Raw genomic sequence first — 18,275 nt, 5'->3', positions numbered from 1 at the left:
TGAGTCAGCTTTCTTCTCAGAATGGAAGCAACTTCCATGGATAATGAGAGGGCTGGCGAGACTTGACTCTATGGGGACTACTTGTTTTAGATGCACTTGATAGTGTATATTTTGTGTTAGCTTTTTGTAAAGTCCTTCTCTTCTGTAAAGGCTTCTTTTGTGTAAAGGTTTTCCTCCACTTAAAGTGAGGGTATATATATAGTTGGTGGAGGTTCCATCCTCCTTTTAATAAAAAAAAAAAAAAAACCCGGACATCATGTAAGTAATAATTTTCTATTTGTTGGTTTATCTTGGCGCTAGCAGTACTTCAAACGAGATAATGGCTTTGTTATCACCTACAGTATGCAATGCTTCAAACAAAACCAGATCCGAATAGGAAGATTGATGGAATCGAATCATACTTTGGTGCATTCAACCCCAAAGGTATTGAGGGCCCCCAACATAGCTCATTTCGCATGACACTTTCAAATGGTGATGATAGCTTGAAAACGGGATTGACGGTAAGTCTTCTGATTTTAAATTGCTTGTCGTTAGCTGTTAACCTTTTTCAACTTCACAGCAAATCTTAAGATCCCGGGTGAATTTATTTTAGGTGAATCCATTATTATTCAAAGATAACAAGACTCGATTGTTTGCTCATATCGTGGTGAGTAATAGTAAGCTATGTTCAATGTTTATTTCTTTTCTCTTCGTAACAGGGTAAAAATATTTCATTTTCATCTAGCTTATTCCATGACTTTAAACTCTATTAGTTGAATGGAAGAACGCAATGTTTCAATCAACAATGTCTGGGATATATACAACTCAGTTCTGAAATACCTCTAGGTTGGCCCATCGGAAGAATTTCAGTTGTAGGAGGAATTCAATATGCTCTAAAATTGAGGATCAGCAAGGTAAATGCCATTAATATAAGCACCATGTCCACCGGCTTACTGACATAATCCAGAGAAGAAAATAAATAACTTAAGTATATATATGTTCATATATTTGCATAGAGTACTGACATTTGCTATATATATTGCACTTGTTACCATCGCAAGAATTATATGAACACAGGACCGAATTCAAGAGAATCTGTGTGGCTATTGCAATTGGATGATGATATGCTTATGGTCGGTTTGTGGCCAACAAAAGTATTTGGAAGATTAAATGACTTGGGTAACCAAGCCGATTGGGGGGGAGAAGTTTATAGTCCTTTGGACCAACCAAGTCCACCTATGGGTACTGGCATTCATCCCTATGGGGACACAAGATATGCAGCACATAGTACTCTTATTGGAATTTCATATGAGAATTCACAATCTGAATTTGTGAATCCAAGTGATGTAGTGTTATATGAATCAGATCCAAAATCGTATAGTGTTTTGGATTGTGGATATGAAATTGGATATTGGGGACGCTGGATTTTATATGATGGTCCCGGAGGAATAAAAAGTGATTGAGTTGTAAGTTGACTTGTTTCTTTGCCAATAAAATTTTCCAATTATTTAAGTTATTTTTTATTTTTTATTAAGAAAGCTTGGCTAGTTGCACAAGGCTATGAAAAAGAGAATCGTCCACATATTATGCCATAAAGTACATGCATGCAGCATTTGATATTTAATAAATTAAGTTTATTTATATGTGACAACATGATGGCCTATTTGTTTCCTTTCTTTTTCTTTGTGTTGCAATTTGTAAGGTGACTCTTTCTTTTTCTTGTCCCCAAATACTTGTGCAACTTTATATGTGAGAATAGCTAAGAAGTTTATAAAAACAACTCATTTATTTATAGAAAGATTGAGATGTCCAAATGCTAACCACATAATATGGAGTCATGTTATTCAGGATAGTGTAACTGTTAAATATACCTCAGGAAAATGAAACTAATTCTCACAGCTGGAAATTGATAACATCCTAAAACATTCCTAGCCTGCATCCCTAGAATAGAGGGGGATATTTAATTTAGTTTTGATTAAGGTGAATAAAAAGTGCTAACTTTTGTTCCGACAGCGTATGTTCAGTACTCTTTCAAGTGAGGATAGTGAGTTCTATTCCATAACATATATATATATATACACACGCATGAGTTCAGCCATTTACTTCATGTGAGCATGACCTCTTGTTTTTAATATTCTAAGACTATTAGTAGGACTATTCATACGGGCCGGATTTTATCCGGCCCGGCCCGGAATCCGGTTTAACCGGAATCAAACCGGATTCTGGTTCTGGTTTCAAAACCCTGATTTCAAAACCCGGACCTATGCAGTCCGGATATGGATTTAAAATCCGGGTACCGGATTAAAAACCCGGTACCCGGTTTCCGTTAATCTCACTGCGCTCTCTTGCTCTTTGAAATCTGAAAGTCGTAATTAAAACATATTAGTAAGCAATAAATAATTGAGATTTGATTTGATTACATCAAAATCAAACCGTCTGAATCCGTTGATTTCTCGTCTGCCTATTGAACCTCTCAAAATTCTTTCCTGCGTTTTCTGCCTTTCACTCTTCATCTCCACAATTCTTTTCTTTGACCACTCTCTCTCTCTCTCTCTCTCTCAAATTTACTAGGGTTCCTTTCTTCTTCATCTTCTCCTCCTTCCTCTCCATAAAAGTCCCAGTTTTTTTCTCGTCCATTGTCTGCAATCCTCCTCCAACTCACTCTGCCAACAACAATGGCAAATATTGCTCCCTCTTCTTTTCCGTCTTCTTCTTTGCAGAATCCGGTGGTTTCAGCTGCATCTTCCTCCTCTGGAGTTCCCGATGATGCTTTCGAAGACTCCTGCAGTATATGCCTCGAGCCCTTCATCGCTGCTGACCCTGCAACTGTATGATCCTCACATTAGGACATGAGTTGTCTCTCTAGTCTCCGTGCTTTCTGGGAGAAGAGATTGAGAGCCTGCAGCCGAACAACCGGGGAGGACGTAGCAGACGACGACGCTGTTGCCGACTCGTGGGACCTCTTCTTCGAGCTCCGTTTCCTGCGAATCGCCACCAATCGTTGTGCAGGTATTCTAGGTACAATCGTGGTGGGTAAGCGTGAGGGAGTTGGCTCCAGGGTGGGACCCTCCAGACCACAGAAAAAAAAAAAAGTGGTAATCCGGAACCCGGAATCCGGATTTTACAAAACCCGGGTTCGTCCGGGTTTCGGCCTGGATCTGACCCGGGTTAACCCGGTCCGGGTTCCGGCCCGGATTTCAAATCCGGGTTTTGGGTTGGGTATACCCGGATTTCCGGGTCGGAACCCGGATGAACAGCCCTAACTATTAGAAGTAACTTTTGCGAGAGACTGACAACAGCGTTTCAATAGTAATGTCCTGATTTATAACTTGAAAGTGAAGATGTGCATGTGTTAAATATAATAATTGAATTAAAATATTGCATATTTTATATATTTAAAACTAATGTATTTTAATTGCTTTGTGATATTATTATTGGTTTTAGATGAAAAAATGGTTAATAGGTATAAATTTGAGTTGTGATTGAAATTGGTTAATATCATGGTTTATACTTAAAGTTATAACTTTTGATCTAATTGGGTAATATTTTCTCACATGCACAATATATTTTTGATATTTAATTTTTAGTTTTTTATTTATTTTTAATTTTCTATCTATATTATTTCTTTTTCTTGTTTTTTTTTTTTTTTTTGCTTTTAAATAATACTTCTAACTATGACCTTTCCGCATATGTTTTGACAGCATGGGGCACTTGGTTACTCATGCATGCACTAGCTTGTTAGCTAGCTAGCAAGATTTGTGATCAATTATATTCTCTCGGTTAAAGAAGACAAGTGTTGTTTTTAAACCTTTTGATCTTTGACTTTTCAATGGGACACATAAACAAAGAAGAAAAGCAATACTTTTTACACATGGGCGACACTTACTTTTTCTTTTTTGTTTCTATATGTTTACATGCAAGAAATTGAAAGGCAAATCTAATGCAGGACCCATGCATGGAATAAAGAAAAGAAAAGTTATTTTGGAAGCACTGGATTTGGGAAGCAGAAGCACACACGGCAACTACATTTCAACCATCATGCAGTGGACTTTGCAACAAGAAAAGAAAAAGGCTAACCTTTTCATTTGCTGAGGATGGACTTATAGGGTGTCACATAGCAGGTTTTGGAGAGATTAGATGAGTGATTCATGGAGAGGGTAGCACAGGAAATAGAAAACAAAAAGAGAGGTTTGGTGAGAGAATGAAAAAAACTAACTTACGGGGACTGAACGAAAAAACTTACAGAGAGTAAGAAAAAAAAAAGAGGAGATGCTAATTCCTGGAGAAAAAAAGGATGTGAGAGGTTCGGGTTTTTTGTCTGGGGCTTGAGAAATGGAATTGCCAAAGTTTCGGCTTTCACTTTCATTTGGAGGACAAAAAAGACACAAAAAGGAGACTCTATTTTCTTTTGAGGCTCTATTTTCTCTCACCTTTGCTCTCTTGTTTAGATTATTTTTCAGTATTATTTTATGTTTTATTTTAGTTTACTGATGGAGAATATCTATTTGATTTTCATGACTCTTGTGATAAACATGGTTGGCTAAATTTTTTGTGTAAGGTTAGAGTTGAAGTCTAATGAGTTAGATATTGTTTCCAATCAACAATCGTGCTTTTATTGTGAGTTTGATTGATTGAATGGTTTTATTATTAGAAACTTTGATTATCTATATATTTATCTTGATCTATTGTGATTTCTAGATATATTGGATGCTTGAAGAATCCCTGTGATTTTCAAATAGATTTATGAATGTTTTAATAATCAATTATTTATGCTTAATCTTTAGTGATAAAATTTCTTGATCTTAAATGCTAAAACTTCCAATTAAATGGAATTATTATTCTAGTTTAATTAAAGTAAATCAATCGGAAACAATATTCTATGTTATTAGACAGATTCTCGAAACCTAAGTCATTCTCCATATCAATTTATCTGATCATTTTAGTTTTATTCTATTAATTTAAAAATTCTTATCTTAGTAATTTTCTCTTCTATTCGATTGGACATTCATTTTAGTAATTTTTTTTTCTTTTTTTGAGTTTATTTTCTTCATCACATAAGTCAATCCCTGTGAATTGAACCATGTTAGGTACTACAACACCTGTATACTTGCAGGTAAAACTGCACTAAATTTTTGGTTCACTAGTTTGAGTCAAAGTTTAGGCGCAATATATACCCAGAATGATGTCCCAAAAAGAGATTGTTTCTCATCTCAAATTAGCTGTCGAACGATGAACTTATCACATTCGAACGAAGTCAGGTTGATTCTTGGTTCGAATGAATGTACGTTCGAACTTTAAAATTTCAGTTCGAACGACATTCATTGTTCAAACGTTAATAGTTGATTTAGTTTACCATTTGATCATCAATTTTGCATGGGATATTCAATAAACGTTCGAACACTTAGCGGAGTCTTCGAATGGTTATGAAGCATTCGAATGTATTTTTGAATGGTTTGTTGATTGGTGTTTGAACGTTATCTAACCGTTCAAACCGTTTAATATTTTTTTGAAGCCATTAATATTAAAAAAGAGAATACCCAGCTGAGAAGACTATTTCACCCTAGCCCACCAAAGAGAGATTAGAAATGAGATACTATGTTCCCTACTGTATAGCACTTGAAGTCTTTTGGAAAAACAATTTCCAAACTTTCTCCGCATGCCCCCCATTACCAAATATATGATCATTAGACTCCACATCAATATTTTCTCTACAACAATGGCACTTAAATGCAAGGTGGATGCCAAGCTTTTGAAATCCCGAATCCAAAGGAAGAGCACGATTCCAAAACCTCCAAGCCACAAAAGAAACTTTTCCTGGCAAGCCTTTCCACCTAGTCCATTTGAATACGACATTACCAAATGAACTCTCACCAAACTCCATGCTCCTTTAGTAGAGAACTTGTCATCTGCATTGTGAGTCCAAATGAAAATATCCTGGCCTTGCCAAATTCTAACATTAGAATTAACAATCTGCTCACACATATCATCACCCACAAGATCCGTAAGAAGTGAGATATTCAAACCCAAAGGTAAAAGCAAGTCACGCACCTGAAGCAATGGAAATCCAATAACTAGCATATCCTGAGCTAACACACCCATGGGGAGCCATGGTTCAAACCAAAAACTTATCTCCCCTTTACGAATTTTCCACACCCCATGTTTAAGCACTAGAGGCACTCGAGATAAAATACTCTTCCAAAATCTTGAACCCTTGTGTGATCGAGTAGCTTCAAAAAGATTAACCTTGTTCAAATATCAGCTTTAAAAGAAAGAAGCCCAAAGACCCAAAGAGACTCACTATTAATAATTTTCTAGGCAAATTTCATGCGCAAAGAATCATTTACTTCATCCAAATACCGCACTCCCAAACCTCCTTCTTTCACTAGACGACAAACTCGTTTCCATGAAATCCAAGCTCTTTTCTTCCTTCCATCAATTGAACCCTATAAAAATTCAGACATATTATGCTGGATTTCTCGCAACACACCCAAGGGAACATTTAGCACAGACAACACGTGTATAGGAATACTATTCATGTCATGCTTCAATAAAATTAACCGTCCCCCCGCTGATAGGAGGCTACATTTCCACCCGACAATTTCTTTTTTTTTTATCTTATCTAACATTGGCTTTAACATTGAAGCAGTAAGTCTACCTGTATACAACAGCACACCCAGATACGAACAAGGGAATTTCCCTTCACTGAAACCCGTGATCTACAATAGCTCTAGCTTCTTAGCACTAATTTTCTGCCCTGATATTGATTCATACAGTCGTAGTCTTTAACAACCTTCTCATAGATCTTCTATCCCCTTTTGAAAAGATTAGCAAATCATCAGCGTACAAAAGATGAATAATACTCGGGCAAGCTGAAGATAAATAAAAGGACTTTTGTTGCCACAATGAAAATGGGAGTCCAATAGCCTTGACAAAATATCCTCCGAAAGAATAAACAAATATGGCTAAAGTGGATCTCCTAGCGGTATCCCACGAGAAGTCTTGAAAAAACCCTTTGGCTTCCTATTTAACATTACTAAAAAGGAAGGTGAGGAGATACAATGAAGAACCAGACCGCACCAATGATTCGAGAAACCAAACCTATTCAGCACCCGAAGTAAAAAGCTCCAACTAACTCGATCATATGCTTTCTCCATATCAATTTTACAAACAACATTACCCCCTCAAACTCTAGAATTAGGTCTAGACACCATCTCTTGTGCAAGAGATATGTTTCAAAAATGCTACGATTACTTAAAAAAGTTGATTGTGCAAGCGAAACCAACTTCCCCAGGATTGAAGTCATTCTTTTCACCATAATCTTAGTGAAGATCTTGTAAACCACACAACATAAACTAATTGGTCGAAACTTAGAGAAGCTATCAAGATTTTCAAACTTTGGGATAAGAGCCAAATTTGTAGCACCATAGAAAGTTGGTAAATGATCACCTCTGAAAAATTCAACCGTTTCCTGCCAAACATCCATCCGCACAATATCCTAGGTGACGCAGAAAAATGCAACTGTAAACCCATCCAAACTCGGACAACTATCCTTAGGGATAGAATCAGGTGCCTCTTTCACCTCCAATAAAGAAGGAGGTTGACATAGAGCCTCATTCTCCCCCTTTAATACAAAATTGACGAGGCCCAGACAATGAATTATCTTCCACCAACTTTGTCAACATAGGACTATGATCTGAAGAAGTGCAAGGTAAATAAAACAATTTTGCGTGCTAAAATCTATGCAAAAAATCCATATTCACAAGAATACAATCCAACCTAGCCCAAATATGACACCGACTTTGCCGACCATTATACCATAAACAGTTAGAGCCCTCAAAGGGGAGTTCCAATAAACTACAATCATCAATAAAACTAGTAGAGTCTTGCTTAGGACCATTTGCTCAAAGTAAACCTCCAATTTTTTCACTATCATTAGGAATAATATTGAAATCACCTGCCAAGAACCATGGTCTTCCCTCACTCTCCAAACTTCCTATGTCCTCCTATAAATCTCGCCGCTATCTACAAAAACAACTAGCATAAACAAATGTAACGAGCACTTTATCCATCCCCATTGAGAACCACCCTGCTACCATTTGATCTGTAACCATAACAGGGCTAAACTGGAACCCATCCTTCCAGAACAACCAGATTTTACCACCGTCCTTCACATTCGAACAAAAATTAGAGAGATTATTAGATTTTGATTTGATCTTTTGGGGCATTTTCAGCTGCACACTTTTTATTCACTGAGGCATATATACTCTGGGTCTTTTATTCATGCTCCATCACTTGCACAGCATCATTTTATTTTCACCCAGCGCCGCATACAATGTTGTCTCTTGCATTCATTCACACCGCAACACATTTTTTAGGCAAATTCAAGTCATGCTACATTTTTTATTCTTTGGGGCATTCATTCCAGTAGCCAAACCACCACTCACTCACGCTGTAGCAGCACCGTTGAAGAGCTCCTTGAGGGGTCCAATTGCTGCTACAGTCTAGCCTCCTCCACTGCTTTCAATCTCCATCTCCATTCATTTGGCTTGCTCTTTTCATTCACTACTTTTTATTTAATTTCAATTTGAAGTTTATGGTGTATTCTTGATATTTATGGATTAAAATTTTGGGCATTTTATTTGCTATTTATTTTATTTTATGTTAGTTATTTTTTCTTGTTTATTTAAACTTCCATTAAATATGCATTCCTATTACATTTTAGTTTAATTCAGTTTTATTATTTAATTTTCAGATTAATTAAAATTGTTTAGCGTAGTTGAATTCTTAATTGTTAATTTTAATTTGTTAGTATTTTACGTTCCATTTCAACACTCAAAAAAATCCAAAAGTATGAATCTAGTCTATGACTAGTGCCCTTTTTATTTCTTTTGCATTATTTCATTCATTGTACATACCACCACTTTTGTTTATGAAACTTTTCACCATTTTATACGAGTTTGGATTTAATCAACTTTTCTTGAGGAGACGATCTAGGAATTTTATTTCTAATTATTACACGACATCCTCCTGCACTTGGGATAGCCTTTGTACTACTCATTTTTAAGTGAGTCACGTTTTTGGCACTGTTGTCGGGGTTAGTTGTCTAATTTAAATTTAAACTTGTTATTTTTTATTTTTTATTTTTCACTATCTTATCTTTGATTACACATTTCATTTGCCATCTACCACTCAATCGCTTGAACCTTATTTATGTTATTTAGATTGATGTTTCATGTCATGGGTAAGAGACAATTTAAATAGGTTGCTTAGAGTTACATCGAGCATTGAGAGTAGTATACACAGCTCAGAGATACATAGCTCTTCTGTCTGTTCTATGAGCAAGGATATTGAAATTGAACAAACCATGCTTGCACCTGCACCATGCACCCTTATGGATTATTTAAAACCCACTCGCACCACTTCACCTTCAAGCATTGTTTTACCCGATGATGCACCTAATTTTTCTATTAAGCATGGTGTGATGTCAGTGATACCTTAGTTCCACGAGATGGATTTTGAGAGTCCTTACTAGCACCTGATAGATTTTGACTTGGATTGCACTACTTTTATTACTAGAGCCATTACTGATGAATTTATTAGACTTTGCTTGTTTCTTTTCTTTTTAAAGGAAAAAGCAAAGATTTGGTTTAGTTCTTTGAGACCTAATTCTATCTCTAGTTGGTCTGATATGTAGCATAAATGCTTACAAAAAAAATTTCCTAAGAACTCAGTTTTTGCAAGAGCAAATCAGCCAATTCAATTAAAAACTTGATGAGACTTTTTAGGCCAGTTGGAAAAAATTTAAAGATTTGGTAAACATATGTCCACATCATGGTTAATCTTGGAGGTTGGTGAGCTATTTTTACATTGGTCTCACTCCAGAATGCAAGCAGTTTGTTCAGATGATGTGCAATGGGAAATTCTTTAGCAAGGAACCTGATGAAGCACTATCATTTTTTGATTATCTTGCCAAGAGTGCACAACAGTGGAACACTCGTACTGATCGAGTGCCGTTAATAGCACAGCCACTAAGGGCTATTTCTGGAAGGGGCAAATATGAGTTGAAAAAGGACACTAATGTTCAAGCTCAAATAGCTGCATTAACTAGAAGACTGGAGGTCATGGAAATGGAAAAAGTAAAGGTAGTTAAAGTAGTAGAGGCATGCTCTGTATGCGCTGATTCGAACCATAAGACCCAGGACTGCCCGATTATGCTAGTATTTCAAGAAAGTGAATATAAGCAGATGCAGTCAGCTAACTGGGTTAACAGAGCACAGAATCAACCTTTTTCCAACACATAATCCGGAGTCGAGGAATCACCCAAATTTCTCCTGGAGAAATGATCAGCCTATGCCACCATCTCAGCAGCAGCCATTTCATTAGGGTGCTCTTTGGCAGCAGTATCAGCCATATTAAAGTTCTCAGAGCTATCCTTTTGTAGGGCCTCCTAGATTTCAGCCTCATGTAGCTACACAGAGTTCTCAGCCTCAATCATTTGCAAAGAAGTCTCTAGACGACAGTATAACATAGATGGCCAATACACTTTAGCAATTCATGCAGACTCAAGCCACCACAAACAATTACAACATTCAGGCCATAAATGAGTTGCGTGGTACTATTAATAATATGAGCACGACCTTGAGTACTCTATAGAAGGGGAAATTTCCAGCACAACCTCAGCCTAATCCTCAAGTATATAGACAACAACAACAGCAAATGCATAATGTCTTAGGGGACGTTATTGAGACAATGAAGGCCGACCTTACTTTGAAAAGTGGGAAGGAAGTTTTTCAACCTGAGATGACCATGGACAGACAGATAGTTAGTTCTAAACCTAAAGATGTAACAGAGACTGATAAAACTGAGAAAGAACCAGAGGAAGTGAGGCTAGAGTTGAAGAAGCCTGTGAGTGGAGAGGTTGAAACTAGTAGGGGGTACCAACCTGTGTTTCCCTATCCTTAGAGATTGGCAGTTGGCCAAAAGAAAAAATATTACACTAAGATTCAGGATATTTTCAAGCAAGTAAAGATTAATATTCCACTCTTAGATGCCATACAACAAGTGCCTTCATATGCAAAATTTTTCAAGGACTTGTACACAGTGAAGAGGAAGCTGAATATGAAGAAGAAAGCTTTCCTAATAGAGTAAGTTAGTGCACTGATATTGAGTGAGACTCTTCAGAAGTTTGGAGATCCTAACTCTCCCCACATTTCCATTATGATTGGTGAGTCATGCATTGGGAGAGCTCTACTTGATTTGGAGAGTAGTGTGAACTTGATATTATTCTCAGTGTATGAGCAGTTGGGATTGGGTGAACTGAAAAAGACCTCCATTATGCTATAGTTGGCGAACAGATCAATTAAAGTGCCGAGGGGTATAGTTGAAGATGTGATGGTCCAGGTGGACAAATTTTATTACCCAGTGGATTTTGTAGTTCTTGACATGCAGTCTCTACTATTCACCAAACGCCTATCATCCTTGGACGCCCATTCTTTGCTGCTTTGAATGCACTTATCAATTGTCGAAGTGGAGTACTGAAGCTCACTTTCGGGAATATGATATTGGAGATGAATGTGTTCAACGCTTGCAAGATGCCTAGTGGATGTGATGATTCAGATGTGCATGTTGTTGATATGGTTTATGATTTTGATGTTTTGGAGTTGTTATCAGTATTTGATTCCAACAGTGCATATGAGGATGGCTTTGCTAAGCAGTCTGAGGCTCTTGTTGAGACAATTCCTACATCATTAGAGTTGACATAATCGGATGGGCAGTTGACAGAGACAACTGGGTCTTTTCAATTATCAGATGTGAGTTACACGAGTAATTGGCGTAGGCTAGTCTTTGAAGCTCTTGATTTACCAGGAGTTATGAAGTCATCAGAAGAAGAAATCGCAATACTAGAGTTGAAGCCACTACCCAAGAACTTAAAGTATATCTTTCTAGGCCCAATTGAGGATACATTTCTAGTGGTCACTTCTTCTCAGTTCACTTTGAAGCAGGAAGCAAAATTATTAATAGTGCTGAGATATCATCGAGGAGCGATAGGCTGGACTATTATAAACATAAAAGGTATTGATCCTTCAATTTGTACCCACAACATTTTTCTGGAAGGAGATACAAGACTAGTTTGTGATGCACAACATAGGTTGAATCCTACCATGAAGGAGGTGGTGAAGAATGAAGTGCTGAAATTATTAGTTGTGGGCATCATCTATCCTATCTCCAACAGCAAGTGGGTAAGTCCGACACAGGTAGTATAAAAAAAATCTAGTTTAAATGTTATTGGTGAAATGATCCTGACTAGGAAGCTAACGGGCTGGTGGAGAATGTGTATTGACTACTGAAAGTTGAATTTGGTTAGCCAAAAAGATCACTTCCCATTACCTTTCCTAGACCGGATTTTAGAAAAAGTAGCAGGTAATACTTTTTATTCTTTCTTGGATGGCTTCTATGGTTATTATCAAATTTCCATAGCACCAGAGGATCAAGAAAAGACCACCATCACTTGCCCCTTTACTACTTTTGCTTTTAGAAGAATGTCATTCGGTTTATATAATGCACCTGCTACTTTTCAGCGCTGTATGATGAGTTATTTTTTTCTGATATGATTGATGACATGTGTGAGGTATTTATTGATGATTTTTCTGTCCATAAAATACGACTAAAATTGAAAGGTAAAATCCTAGAAAAGTAAATGAATGCAAGAAGAACAAGTAAGAATGAAGTCATCGCCCAGCAAAACCAAAGTTGCGGAAAAGGAAAAAAATGATGAAGAAGGAAACATTATAAACAAAAATTGAAAGATAAAACTAAGAGAAGAAAAACACAATTGCGTCCACCCAACAAACTAAAAACTAAAATGAAAAGCTAAAAAACATAAATGCCGAACGGAAAAAGAAAATGAAAGAATGCTTCTGCCCAAAGAAACTAAACTAAGAGAAAAAAAGAAGAAGAGCAGCAAAGAAAGGAAAACCCAGTGTATAATGAAGACGACACCCCCAAAAGAAAGAAAAAAACTGCAGGATAACAACCGTCTAAGAGAGGAAAATGCTGTCCTCCAGTTCAAGTTAAAACTAAAACTAAAATGAATGAGAGAAAAAAAAACGGTGCCCAGCCGAACACATAAAACTCCAACTCAAAGAAAAAAAGTCGCAGGGAAAAGAAATGAAAAAAAAACTAAGAAAAATAAGGGAGAGAGTGAGACCCTTGTACAATGAAAAACTCAAGAAAATTAAAAACTCCCCCTCCCCTTTACCGTTTTAGCCCCCGCTGCTGTGTGCTTGAGTCTGTGCATCTTGAGGCCACAATTGTGATTGGCCGGATCCTGCACTCCCGCATGCCAGCACCTACACTAGCGTTGAGACCATGCTCTGCATTTCATTTCCAGAGAGTTGTGTTTTGGTTTGTGCCTCATGCACCTTCAGTCCACGATCTGTTGGCTTCTTTCTCCAACTCCTACTCTGCACCTTGGGGTCCAACGTTCTTGCTGCTGCCGTGTGGGCCATCTCTTGGTTCCCATTAGATGGGTTACCCCAAACCCATTAACCAATTCCTTAATTTCCTCTTGAGTCCCTTACGGCATCAGACTCTTTATATATATATAGATATATTTCTTTCCATAAATACCCTGCAACATTTAAGTAAGATATGAAATAAGTAAAATTGGGTTATTAATTCTGATGTGAAACCACCGTATTATAAATCTTTTTAAGTATAAAAATATCAGAATTTATCAATTGACTCAAGTATCATAATCTACTGTATAATTAAGTACTTAAATCATTTTGGGTTAAACAATTTTTTCACTTAAGTAACCTAATCATGCAGTTTTAGCACCTCATCATGTAGCAACCCACCATGGCCCAGCAGCCCACCATTGTGCACCTCAGCCCCTATCTCTCTCTCTCCCCCCTCTTTGTCTCTCTCTCTCTCCCCCCTCTCTCTCTCTCTCCCCCCTTCTCTGTTTCTCTTTGCCCCTGCTCTTCCCTTGCTGCCACCAGCCACGTCTGCCACCAAGCCTCACCATGGCCACTTCATCTCATTCCTCTCATAGATCCCTCTATTCTCTCTCTAAAATTCACCCTCTAATAGCCCCTCCGTATCTCACCAGCCATGGATTTCCTCCCACTCTGCCATCACAAGGCGATAGCACCACTGCTATCTCCTCTCCTTCATTGTGAATCTTCCACTGTGAGACCCAATTGATACCCCAACACCCTTCACGGTAGATCACCCTCCTCCCTCAATTAGCCTCCACACACACACACCTCTCTCTCTCTCTCTCTCTCTCTCTCTCTCTCTCTCTCTCTCTCTCTCTCTCTCTCTCTCTCTCTCTCACTGTGCCTCACTGCACTATAAGGCCAACAATCTCTCCATCTTCACCATACATGGCCAGGCAACACCATGAAGCACCCACCCTCCACCATAACAAGTGTAAACCACCAGCCCTTCCTTGCAAGTATGTGGCCACCACCTTGAGACCGTGCTGGACAACAAGCAACACAAAAATTTCAACCACTGATTTATGGTATAATTTTTCTCTCTTTCCCTCGATAATTTATTATGTATGTGAAGCTTAATTGGTGTTGTGAATGGTGTGCTATTGTTGGTAATTGTGAAATCTATTGTGTGGTGCATTGTGAATTGTGAAGTTGTGTAGTGTGAAGCGATGGGACTATTATGCAGTTTGTGATGTGGCGGTGTGTTGTGAAGAATTGGATTAAATGCATAGTTGTACTATGGCTATGTAGTTTGAAGTGATGCCCATTTTGTGCAATTGGTGTTATGATTGTATGTTGTGTGAAGGGATGGGATTATTATGCAGTTCAATTGTGGTTGTGTGTAGTGTGAAGTGATGGGGTTATTGTGCTATGTGTGATGTAGTTGTGGTATTGCAGTATATTGTGAAGTGATTGGATTAAATGTGAAATGTGATGTGGTTTTGTTGTATGAAGTTATGGGGTGATTGAGCAATTTGTGAAGTGGTCGGATGCCATGTGAAGTGATGGGATCACTGTGCATTTGGAAAGTGACTGTGAGTGATGTGAAATGATTGGAGGTTGTATATTTGGTGATGTGGTGGTATGTCATGTGAAGCGTTGGGAATAAGCTATGTAGTTAGACGTGTTGTATGAAGTGTCATGTTGGCTGGGTTTGAGTCTAAGTGAAGAAATTCCAAGTGGAATGTAGTTTATGCATTTTCTAAGTTTTAGGTACTTATGCACTTGAGGAAAGAAATGACGTTAAGTTATGTATACATGTGGGTTGCCATCTGACACGCACATAAATAGACTACATGAAATGAATATAACATGGAGTCAAGGTAAGTATTATGTTCATACTCTTTTAGAGTTTTCAATGATATGACAATGAAAATGAAAAAAACAATGTTTCTCTTTATGATGCTTTATTACATGAACTGATGTTTTATGAGAGTATGCTAAATACTAATGTTAAAGGTATACATATGTAGAGGCCTTCTTTGGAGGCCCGATTTATTCACCCAAAGTAATAATTGTATGCATGTGAATGGATGTCATATGTATTAGCTATTATGACGCCCCTAAATTCCTCTTGGGATAGAATGAACATTTGAAACATTAGGACATACAACACAAGATTACCTGTCCCCGTTCATGACATATAAAGATGCAATATTTCTAACATGCATATAGCAACATGCAATATTTACAGCGGATAATTTTTTTCTTTGAGCAATACGATGCACCAACTAAAACATGATTCATACATACTGAAATGATAAACATCCACGATTATAGAACGGGTCTTAGAAGATTGTAATATCAAAACATGGGAGACCAAGCTCCGTAATTACATCATCAAATATAATCACCGGGCTAGTTCACCGAGCAACTCACGTAACTCACCAAATGATACCATTATACTGTCCAAAAATCTAACTAAGGAGGCCACGAGCTCCGCATTGCATTGCCTTTGCCTAATCAACCTGCTCCAATCAGCTAGGCTTTGTTCCCTCTCCTTGACCTGACACATCTCCTATCTTTCAGGGGAAATGCTAGTTGAGACTGCCAAAATGAGATTTGAATACAAATCTCAATAAGTTAACAAAGAACTTTCATACAGGTTAATGATGCATGCATAGCAGTAAATGCACGATTGCATAATCAAAATCCTAACCAATCATAAAATAACTTGACATATTACATGGCATAAACTGATATAACTTGAACTGAAATGTGAATTGAACTTAAAACTTGACATGATGTGAGCTTAATCTGAATAACATGAACTTGAATTGAAACATGGACAAAACATGAATTTGAAAACATGACTGAATTTGTACTTGAACATGACTGAACGTGAACTTGAAACATGACATGGATGTGAAATACATGAACTTGAAATCTTATTAAAAAGAAAGCTTGATAAAAAAAAAAAAAAGTGAGTATATGGGTGCTACATGGGTTTTCTTGAGCTATTGTACGTACCAGTCAATTAAAATCGCACCTGCTGTGGACACATGTACTTTATGTATCCCGTGTTAGGTATCTTCACCTGCACAAGTGAGCATAACATGAAATTGAAATGTGACACCATCGATGTTAGTGCCTTATTCACTCTAGTGACCACTTACTTAGGCCCCATTCAAAGCCTATTGAACTTTACTTTGCCAACTCAGAGAATTTTACACTAGTTTAGGCACTCTAACATGAACAAAAGAATTCTACTAGGATATTACCCCATCCTAGCACTAGGGGTCGTGATAGACATAAAAAGACTTGACATGCCTTGAAAGGTTGTTCTCGAGATACAAAAACTATATTCGAGACAAAAATGTAAGATGAAATGAAAGGATAGAAGCCCTGACATGACGTAACATGAGATGAAGGACTTAACACACTTCGAGACAGAAAACATTTCGAAGCATGGCAAAACTTGTAACAGATAATATTTCATAACATAGTATAACATGTAATAGATGGCATAATGTAATAGGACATACTTGTGATAGATAGCAATATGTGACAAATAAGCATTTTGTGACAGAATATAATATGTGTAACAGATAAACATGTGTGACATGGCATGGCATGGAATATATGATAACATATATCCATAAACTATAGTTCCCTTACCTATCACACATTCAAAATAATCTAATAGTAAATTAAGAACTAACTTACAGTGATTGTCACGTCACGAGGATTAAGCATGGAACAAAGAAACTGTAAGTAGAGATTCTAAAAGTTAGAAACTTTATCACTAAGAACTAGAAACGTGAAAAAAATGCTAATTTAGAGTAAAATTACCATTTTACTTTCTACACGTGAGAAAATGATCATTTTACCCATAACTTAAGGATTTTACATCCTAACACCAAAGTTTAAAAAAATCTACATTCCACATGTAAGTTTTGTCCTAAATTCAAATACCAACTTAAAAAATTTTAGAACCAAACACAACTACAAAAAATGACATAGGGCCTTTTGATTTTTGTTACAATTTCTTCCAACTTCAAAACTCATGATCAAACTGAAATTTTGCAACATATATCCTCCTATCCTAAGTTTAGAAACATGCTTAAAGAAAGGAACAAAATATACTGCTCATTAACACAATACATTTTAGTAAAAACTAAGCCTTGAATCTCAAGGTTTGACCTAAATCGAAACATCTCTAAGAACTCCAAAGAAAATCCAAATATTTCTTCTAACAAGTTCATAACACATTCTTAAGAACTAACATGCTTTGAATCAACAAACAAAAGTCACCAAAAATTACAAAACATCACTTGAAGTACTCGGCTCCATACTTAGACTAAAAACAGAAGTTTTTCTCAACTAGCGTTGATCAAAAACTTGATCCAAGGCATTCTACGGTGAGATCTTCAAACCAAAACATCATATGGCTGAAAAATGTGTCCTAAAGTAGATCCAAGCATTAAAGTTAATTCACATGGCTAAAAATAATTCAAAATATGGATTTAGCTACAAAAATCAAACTTTTTGACCCAAAAGAGTATTCTCTTGAATTAAAACTCAAATGAAACTAATACAAAAAAATCTTCAAAATAACATCCTAAAATGTAGATAAAAGGCTTAGGATCATCAAATAAAAATATAAAAGCCTTTGGAGTAAGATTAAACCATAAAAGACTCAAACTTTCTTTAAACAGAAACTATTTTTCTCTTTCAATTTCTAAGTTTCTAGATTTGAGAAAATATTTCATCAAAAGCTTTAATCATGTAACTAATCTCCAGAAAACATTTATATATACACATTAATAACACTACATAACAATTTCAAACCAA

The 18,275-nt window shown here is 36.8% G+C and overlaps 2 protein-coding genes across 2 annotated transcripts; both read left to right on the top strand.

Moving 5' to 3' along the window:
• Positions 1-247: 247 nt before the first annotated feature.
• Positions 248-1,578, top strand: LOC122280434. Its single transcript, XM_043091331.1, has 5 exons — positions 248-258; positions 342-500; positions 593-646; positions 753-893; positions 1,041-1,578. Exons 2-5 carry the CDS (start codon positions 348-350, stop codon positions 1,440-1,442), a joined length of 750 nt encoding a protein of 249 aa, XP_042947265.1. The 5' UTR covers positions 248-258; positions 342-347; the 3' UTR covers positions 1,443-1,578.
• Positions 1,579-9,884: 8,306 nt separating this feature from the next.
• LOC122282238 lies at positions 9,885-11,741 on the top strand. Its single transcript, XM_043094189.1, has 3 exons — positions 9,885-10,097; positions 10,540-10,591; positions 11,428-11,741. Exons 1-3 carry the CDS (start codon positions 9,885-9,887, stop codon positions 11,739-11,741), a joined length of 579 nt encoding a protein of 192 aa, XP_042950123.1.
• The last annotated feature ends 6,534 nt before the right edge of the window (positions 11,742-18,275 follow it).

The sequence above is a fragment of the Carya illinoinensis genome, chromosome 11 (genome assembly GCF_018687715.1).
Source record: "Carya illinoinensis cultivar Pawnee chromosome 11, C.illinoinensisPawnee_v1, whole genome shotgun sequence".
NCBI lineage: Eukaryota > Viridiplantae > Streptophyta > Magnoliopsida > Fagales > Juglandaceae > Carya > Carya illinoinensis.
This window is presented reverse-complemented; position numbering and strand designations above follow the sequence as displayed.

What these genes read in the sequence shown, in the direction of transcription:
- LOC122280434 (XM_043091331.1), top strand. Translation starts at nt 348, where the DNA reads ATGCTTCAAACAAAACCAGATCCGAATAGGAAGATTGATGGAATCGAA. An exon ending in GATTGTTTGCTCATATCGTG is followed by an intron (nt 647 to 752) that starts GTGAGTAATAGT and finishes AAACTCTATTAG; the next exon opens with TTGAATGGAAGAACGCAATG. An exon ending in TAAAATTGAGGATCAGCAAG is followed by an intron (nt 894 to 1,040) that starts GTAAATGCCATT and finishes TACCATCGCAAG; the next exon opens with AATTATATGAACACAGGACC.
- LOC122282238 (XM_043094189.1), top strand. Translation starts at nt 9,885, where the DNA reads ATGTGCAATGGGAAATTCTTTAGCAAGGAACCTGATGAAGCACTATCA. An exon ending in CATTAACTAGAAGACTGGAG is followed by an intron (nt 10,098 to 10,539) that starts GTCATGGAAATG and finishes CAATTCATGCAG; the next exon opens with ACTCAAGCCACCACAAACAA. An exon ending in GGCCATAAATGAGTTGCGTG is followed by an intron (nt 10,592 to 11,427) that starts GTACTATTAATA and finishes CTTGACATGCAG; the next exon opens with TCTCTACTATTCACCAAACG.